This window comes from Ziziphus jujuba, chromosome 6, assembly GCF_031755915.1.
Source record: "Ziziphus jujuba cultivar Dongzao chromosome 6, ASM3175591v1".
NCBI classification, from domain to species: domain Eukaryota; kingdom Viridiplantae; phylum Streptophyta; class Magnoliopsida; order Rosales; family Rhamnaceae; genus Ziziphus; species Ziziphus jujuba.
Window position 1 is genome coordinate 28,959,639 of NC_083384.1, and position 8,678 is coordinate 28,968,316.

Below are 8,678 nucleotides of genomic sequence, written 5' to 3' on the forward strand. Positions count from 1 at the left end.
GAGTATTTCTTTGTTCTTTTTCATTTATAAAACTAATAACAAATCTAATACATTTCAAATATATTATGATAAACAGGACTTATTAGCCTCATTGGGCTACATGCATAAAAATAAAAAAGACGGACAATTTGTCGATTCCTTTTCCATTTTTGTTTTATTTTTTTAAATATTGTTTATTCATTTAGGCCCATTTGGGCCCAAACAGAGAAGGAATCACAAAGTTTTAGGAAGCACTGCAGGGGTAGACTACAATCGTAGACTCCAATGGTGAGTAGGTCATAAGTCAACCTCGCTTCCTCTGTTTCTCTGATGGGTAGTTTCGTTATAGTTTATGTTTCTCTGTCGCACACTCACTTCACAAACACTTTTTGTTCCCAATATCTGTTACGTGCACGTTCCAACCCAATGGAAAAAGCATAGCTTCTGTAACCGCAATCCTCACTAGGTTCATGCTAAAACAAGGACAGAAAAACGCTACGCTCTCTTTTTTTTTTTTTTTTTTTTTTTTTCCTTTCGTTTTTTAGGTGACCAATCTCAATCCTTGTTGGTTTTGTTTCTTCATACATAAAAATGTTTTCTCTTTCTCATTTTGTTTGTTGGGTTTTTCTCATTTTAGTCTCGTACTTGTAGCTTTGGTCTCAACTTTATGTTCCAATTCTGTGAAAATTAGGATCCTCTTTTAGTTTGAAGAAGTGGGGTTTTACTTTTACATCGGAAATGGATAAGAATTTTGCTCTTTTGCTTGGGTTTTTACTGGTATTACCTCTGGTTCATTGCTCTGATGCTGATTCTCAGGTAAAGAATGAATACAAATGTTGACTTCTTCTTCTTCTTTTTTTTTTTTTTTTTTTTTTTCACTCTTAAGTTATAAATGTAATTTGTATTTTGTGATTGTGTTTAATTAAAGCGATAGATTTTAATTTAGACAGGAGCGAATAGGACTACTGGTTTAGGTCTCGAAATTTCATTGAATCCGAACGGTACAGACAGTACAAATGGGAAAAACAGCGCCTCGGATTTGGTTTTGAATCCTACTAAAGTTGAAAAAGTAAAGTCAATGGAAGATCAAGTGGGTGGAGAAAACAAGGATATTGAGAAAGGTAATGATGATAAGAGCAATTTGGGTATGCAAACAGAAGCAAAAGAAGCTCAGAATTTGCAACAGGGAAAGGGTGGATCGGATGAGGAACCAAAGCCAAAGGATGTTTATGACAAGAAAGAGAATAATGAAGGTGACAGTACTGGACCCAAGGATGTGCCTAAAGAACCAGTGAAAAAGGAAAATGAGTTAACTTACAAACCGGTTAGGAAGGAGGTTTCTCGCGGGGAAGAATGCGATTTATCTAACCGTTGCACCGCCAATGATCATAAGTTGATAGCTTGTTTGAGAGTTCCTGGAGATGGTATGTGTTACTTGCATTTTGTAGCTGACTTTGCTTCTTTAAAAGTTGAATTTTTTAGTCGTTCGTTCCATTTAATTCAATTTTTCAAAAGAAAGATGAAAGAAAGAAAGAACAGGTCGAATTCTCTTTTTCTTGTATATCAGCAATACCCTTTTGACAAATTATCTGAGTAGTGTGTTAAAGTTTAGCCATCAAAAGTAGTGCCCAAATTGCAGGAAATAGGTAATATCCCATGGTTATTGATTGTTATGGAATGAAGAAAATTACTATTTCCCATTGGCATTCTAAGTTGGTGTATATTAGTTCTGTGAAATGTGAAACTGAAAGGACATTAGAATTTATGCTGTTTTTAGATAAAATGTCAATATATATATTCCGTTGCCAGTTCAATTGTGCTGAAATTATACATATATATATATATATATATATATATGAGTGTGTGTATAGATAAATATATAAATTTGTAAATATGTTTAATTCCTCATATTGTTTGTTTTTCAGATATTCCTCAGCTTTCACTTTTGATTCAGAACAAGGGTAAAACCCCTCTTAAAGTTGCCATTTATGCTCCCAAATCTATTCAGCTAGACGAAGCTGAAGTAGATCTTCAGGAGAACGAAAACACAATGGTACATGTGAACACAGCCCAATAGTAGTTTTTTTACGAGTTCCTTCACAGGGTCATTTTAATACCATAGAGAATTTTTCTTTTTTGCTTTATAATTAATGTCAAGATGACATATAGTTATGACTTCGAGTGAATATTTGTTTTAGCACTGGTTTGTTATTTAATACCAGCCAAAAGGCCAATGCCTTTGGTTATAAGATTATTAGCTTTTCGGTGATAAGGTACAACAATTTGATACTTGTCATGACATGGCGTTGCATTGCATCATTAGACTTTTCCGAAGGTGTTTTATTATTGTTATTGTTATTATTGGTTTATCCAAAAAATATTGTATACATTGAGGCATCATGAGAAGGCATCCTTTATAAAGTGTCTTTAGATGTGGGTTGCATTCAAGGTTTCAGCATGCACTGTAAAAAGTGATGGATCAACTTCATGCTGATACATGAGTGGTTGACTGTGAACATTTTGTGCAAGGTTGCTTCATAGTCATCTTGAAGAATCCACCACTTTATTGAAACATCTTGTAATTATCAAAAAACCTAAAAAGGAATAGAAAATTGTCATCCTTATAATGTTTCAGTTCATTAAGAAGCGTGTGTATGCAGATTTAGGACTAAAATTTAGCTGCTTCTGTTTCTTATCGTGAGGGAGTTAAACTCCAATAGGTACTCTTTACCAAGAAATAACATTATTTTTGGTAACAACTTATAAGCAAGTACAGAAATGAAGATTGGCTGCTGATTCTGTGCAAGCAGAAAATTCTAAATAATCATAAGAGGAAGTGCCATAGTTGTTAGGGGTTAGAACTGTTTGTTGATATCGCCTTGCCTAAGAGACTTTAAGCCAGATTCATCTCATTCTTTGGCTTACCCATTTTCAAAACAGAGTTTTTAATTTCAATTCGTTTTATCCACATTACCACTGACTGATTTTATGTTCTTAAGATTTCGAGAGATATGAAATTATTGTGTTTTTGCAAAACATTCATACTGATTTGTCTGCCACTGGAATGATTCACATCTTGAACAGATTAATTGCATAGACAAGATATAAGGTTATGATTTTCCTTCTGGAGTTATAGGTTCATAGTTGGTCTTATAATCTTTAATAAACGACTGTACTTGTCACCTGCCAAATCGTTGTCATATTAGGAATGATAGGGTAACATGTTAACATAGTACTTATTATTCACCTCTTGGCCAGATTGTGACCTTGATATGCTTGGATTGTGCAGGTCACATTTTCAATCCAACATGAAGGAACTGACAGTCTGATCGTTTTAAGAGGAGGGAATGATAATTGCACTCTTGATTTCAGGGATCCGACATTGCATGGTACAAGAAAGGATGCTGATAATTCTCTCAACTCCACACACAAAAACCTCTTGTCACGGAGATATGTCATTGCATTCGTATCCTTTTCTGCAATGTTGATAATTGCATCGCTTTGGATGTTCATTGGCTTCCAGCGAAGGAAGCTTTTGAACGGTGGCTATAAATATCAAAAGTTAGACATGGATCTACCAGTTTCTAGCGGAGTAAAACCGGAGATGGACGTAAATGATGGATGGGATAACAGCTGGGGTGATAATTGGGATGATGAAGAGGCACCCCAGACACCATCAATGCCTGTTACTCCAAGCCTCTCTGCCAAAGGCCTTGCCCCACGCCGGTTAAACAAGGACGGTTGGAAAAGTTAATTGCATTTTATAAGAGCTGACTAATGCATTTTTCTGTTTGATAGTTTTTTTTTTTTTTTTTTGGTGGAATTTATATATATATATATATATTCCCCCCCCCCCCCCCCCCCCCCCGCGGGGTTTTTCTTAGGTGAAATAGAAACTCAGAAAAAACTTAAATATACATTTTGCTTGTTTCCACTTCTTTTTAAAGTAAGCCATGTGATTTTTCTTCTAAATCAGATGGGTGCTTCTTCCACAGTTTCCTGTAACATTTCTTTAATGCCACAATTGTTCAAGCTGGGCTCTACTCTGGTCCACGACCTCTTCATGCAAAAGAAGGGAAGTCTGTTGAAAACTTATATATTATTAACATGTTCAACCGAGCTCATTCAAAAGATGCTTTTGCTTTGAGTTTCTACTTCTTCACCTAACTAGATTTTTCCCTACCTTTTGTTCTTTTCTTTTTTTTTTATTTTTTTCTCCCTCCAAATAAAAACAAATCAGATTGAAATTTTTTTAATAAAGTTCATGAACTATAAGCTGTCTATTGCAGAAAAAGCATATTACTTGATGAAGGCTGAACTGGTCAAATTAAACTCTAATGCACCAACCATTGAAGTGGACCTTCCAACTCCATGCCACTAAAACTCCTCCTACTGGGCCAAACTTCTAGCAGATCATCAAAGTTGTTTGGTTTTGGACTTTAATTGGGTTGGGCAATCCAAATACATGCTAAATCTGTATGACCATTTGGGTTTCTGTTTGATGTAGTTGGCTTTTTTTTTTTCTTTTTTCTTTTTTTTTTCCGTTCAAAAGCATCTATTAATGGTCAAAACCATTTTTAAAAGGAAAAAACATTTCAAACTATGGTTTTAAATATACATTTTTAATTTGTTGAAATTAAATTCTATATTTATATTGAAAACCATTGAGCTCTTTTAACATTTACTATATCAGCTCAGATCTCAATATAAAATGAAAATACGTTCCAAATTTCACAACTTTATGTATAAAACTCTTAAAAAAAACACACCAAATAGAATCTTTTTTCCTTTTTCATTTTTTGGAATTCAACCACCAATAGACTTAATGTGAACTATGATATATTATTACTGGTGGTTGGTGATAAAAGAGAAAGTAGCAATTGAGCATACTGGGAGTGAATGAATCTACCAACCTATCAAATCCATCTAACCAGTATAGATTGGTACTACTCCTAGCAAGGTTGAACCATTTGCTATACCTACAAATTGTTCAAGCATTCAAAACCAATAAATAAAAAAGAAAAGGAAAAACAAATAAAGTTCAGTTAAAAATAAAAAATAAAAAAAAGACTTTTATGTTTTTCTATGAAAGGAAACAAATTTTTGTTAAAATGGTAGAGGTTGACAAATTCTAGACGGATTCAGATTGTACACAATTTGAGTTTTGCTTGATATAACTACATTATTATTTGTTGTACTTTTGTTTTGTATTGTTGGAGGGAATGCTTTTTCCTCCATACTAGTTCAATGAATATGTGAAATTCCTTGCGGCGATTTTGTTTTTTTTTTTTTTCCTTTAAGAAAAAAGTAGAATGCTACATATGATAAAAATGATCGTGTGATTGCTTTTAACACAAACATTGTATGGAAGCAGGTATCTTTTAACACAATTCTACTTGACATTGACATTTGATAAATAACATGTTCTTGCCATGAAAATTTTTGACTATACCATTTGTCTTTCGGATCATATCTTTATTTTTTTTTATGCATTGTCGGATTCTTAAATGTCCAACATCACTTCTTTTCTTTTCTTTTTTTTTCCTTTCTTTTCGAATTTAATTTTTTGATCTTATTGTTTTTACCAATCATTTAAGTTTATCAATTCAAAAAGTTGCTTTCCCTTTTTTAGAAAAAAAAATATATATATTTTACTTGAAAACAATAGAAAATCGTAGGGTAATTCCCATTTTTAATTTCCCTGTCTTATCTTTTCATTTTATTAACTTATCTCTTCCCCATTTATCTCCTTTATCGTTTTTCTATGTTTCATTTTCAATTTTAAAATTTATCAAAACAAGAATTTGATTTAAATATGTTAAATTTTATATGGAAATTATTCTTCTTGTACCTTTGGCTAAAGTTAATTAAAGTATTAAATTTATTGCAACACAACCAACATAAGCAAATGCATAACAAAACAATAACTTTACCTAACCACCATAATAAGGATGGTTTTAAGTTTTAAACTTTTAGGTAGGAGCCTACAAAGTTAAAACAACACAAATAAAGCTCATCAAATCTAATTCAAAGATTAAAAATTGGACCACATTTTGATTTAGTTATATGTGTGCAATCTTATAAAGTCACCCCAAAATCTATATTGTTTTGGGGAAAAAAAAAAAATATATATATATATATAATATTACAAAGAGAAATTATATGGTAGTCCCGTGTTTCCGTTACACTCAAATCAATCCCCTCCATGAGTCCATGTTCTTGTACATTCTTCTATTCCACAGTGTTGTCCTTTCTTTCAACTTTATTTCAATAAAATCATGACCCAAAAAAAATAAAATAAAACCAATAAATTTCAATTTATTACAATAAAAAATGAAAATCTTTGTAATTTACTGTATACAACGACAGACAACGGTGGTTAGGAGCATGTGAGGGTGCATCAGTAAATGCGGCCGTGGTAAATCCCCATTGGAACACCATGGCGGAGCACGTGGAGTCCCTATCTCTGCCTATGTGGGTCCACGGGGAGAGGATCGGCACGTGGAGGGACCCACTCGAGCTTGTCAGAGTGCACGAGGCCTCACATGAGCAAGATTTAATGCCCCACTCCGGAAAGATACACGTGTCCCGATGTCCCCGGGATTTTCGGCACGAGATCACCGTTGATCACGATATGAGAGTGCCAATGGGGGGCCCCACGCTTTCGACGTGACCTGCGGAGGTATAGACGGCTCAGATCTTCCAACATCACATTCTCTATCGTATTCTCGGTCTTTACTCCTTACTTTGTCACTACTTAGTAAAGTCAAAATTTTTATTTTACGGCTCCAAACGAGCGCCGATCTATTTTTGTCTGATTTCATTCTTTTTTATTTATTTATTTTTACTTCCCTGATTCCGCATTTTTTTCCCATAAAATATATATATTATTATTTTTTCCCTTAGTAACAAATTTATGGTTCCCTAATACAATAACCACAAATTCGAATACTTCAACTTTTATTGAATAAAAAAAATAAACTGAACCTTTTGGTTTTGTATTAAAGAATAAATTTCTTTGTAAACCAACACCATTATATTTTAGCATTATAGATGTTTTGGGAGAAGAGATTGTATGGAAAAAACACAATCTCCGGGGCAAGTTGCGAATACTCACAAAAAACTGTTGGGCCATAAAATCCAATATACAGTTAGTGGAGGGCGTTAGTTCGCCGGGATTCTGGTGTCGGCCTACGTAATTTCACTATCAAAATCTTCTCCTTTTTTCATTATTTTACACACACAAAATCAAATTAACCTCCTAGCATATCTTCTTTCTTTTTCTTTTTTTTATATGGATATATTTTATTTTAATTTTTTCGCACTATCGGCTAGTATAGCGTCATTGAAATCCTTGAATGAAATGAAAGTGCGTTAGAACTCACAGGTTTTTGGGGACTAGTGCCTCTTTAAGCATACATACCCTATCTCTTTCAAATTGTTTCTAAAGGATGGGAAATTAAATTGGAAGTGATAAAAAAAATTGAGGATGTAAAAATCCTAATATGTTTTTTTTTTTTTTTTAAAAAAAAATTTTAGTGTTTCCCAAATAAAATAAGGTAATTGTGCTTATTATGAAAAATTAATTGGAAAAGGACCATTATAGAGAAGCATTAGTTGTCTCTTTTGTCGGCTGAGTTCTAATGTCTCTACAACTTTTTACACTTAATAAAAAATAAAAAAGACAAAGTGGAATCTTTGGACCCAAAACTTCTCTTCTTAACCCTCCAAAAAATTTGAAAAAAAAAAAAAAAAAGGTAAAACAACAATTAATAATTAATTACAGTGACAACTAGAGGAATAATTACTAACTTTTAAAAAGGCAATTTGAAGACAAAGCAAAGATTTTTACTGCCAGCAGTTAATTAACGAATTAGCCAAATAGAAGTAGTAGTTAATGATTAGATTAATCATTAACGTTTCAAACATAATAATGTACTAGGCTCTACAATAGTGGTAATTTTGGCTTTTAACAATATGAAAATGACCGAAAATGGAGGACATATTGAGCATCATTCTTTTTTCTTTTTTTTAATTTATATATTTTTTTTTGAACTTGAGTATATATCACTCATATTGGAATATTTATCTATTTGATTTTGTTGTCACAAAATGATGTTGATGGTATATATTCCCGTTTGTTTGTCTTTTATATCATCATGGTGTTACATTTTTTAAATATTTTTCACCAAAGTTCATACCCAAATGAACTAATCTAGGGTTTTGAATTTCAATGTTAATGGAAAGAAACCAATCCCGGCCTAGAAGACCATTTTGTCTGTAATATAATATGGAGAGTAATATATATATTTTTTTATGTGATAACAGCCATGATTTAAGATGAAAATGACAGTTAGAATAGTTAATTTGACAGTTGAAAAGCGAACAACAACGACCTTCAAATTATCTTCTTCTTTTTTTTTTTTTTTTTTTTTAAGAAAACACAAGTTTTGAATCAAACTCAATAAAAGTCAAATTGTATAAAAATAACAGACCGGGGTTTTATATTGACTTGGAAACATTATGTTACACTCCACCAAAATAAACTTTAGCTCCAAGTTTAACATGCATGTGTATTTGAAATTTGGCCGCGGATGTATTGATCAAATCATGAAAAAGACAGAAAGCTACATATATAAAAAGGCCAGATATTTCATATATATTAAAGGCTACGGTATATATATGTATGGTGATAATTA

The 8,678-nt window shown here is 32.5% G+C and overlaps 1 protein-coding gene across 2 annotated transcripts; it reads left to right on the forward strand.

Annotated features, from left to right (window-relative positions):
- The first annotated feature begins 254 nt into the window (after positions 1 to 254).
- On the forward strand, positions 255 to 4,464 carry LOC107430140 (uncharacterized). 2 transcript variants are annotated; one of them, XM_016040939.4, is made up of 4 exons: positions 255 to 795; positions 926 to 1,403; positions 1,905 to 2,032; positions 3,269 to 4,464. In XM_016040939.4, exons 1-4 carry the CDS (start codon positions 718 to 720, stop codon positions 3,731 to 3,733), a joined length of 1,149 nt encoding a protein of 382 aa, XP_015896425.2. In that variant the 5' UTR covers positions 255 to 717; the 3' UTR covers positions 3,734 to 4,464. The 2 variants fall into 2 exon arrangements, with proteins under 2 accessions (XP_015896425.2, XP_048320474.1); XM_048464517.2 differs by having other exon boundaries at positions 256 to 795; positions 930 to 1,403.
- The last annotated feature ends 4,214 nt before the right edge of the window (positions 4,465 to 8,678 follow it).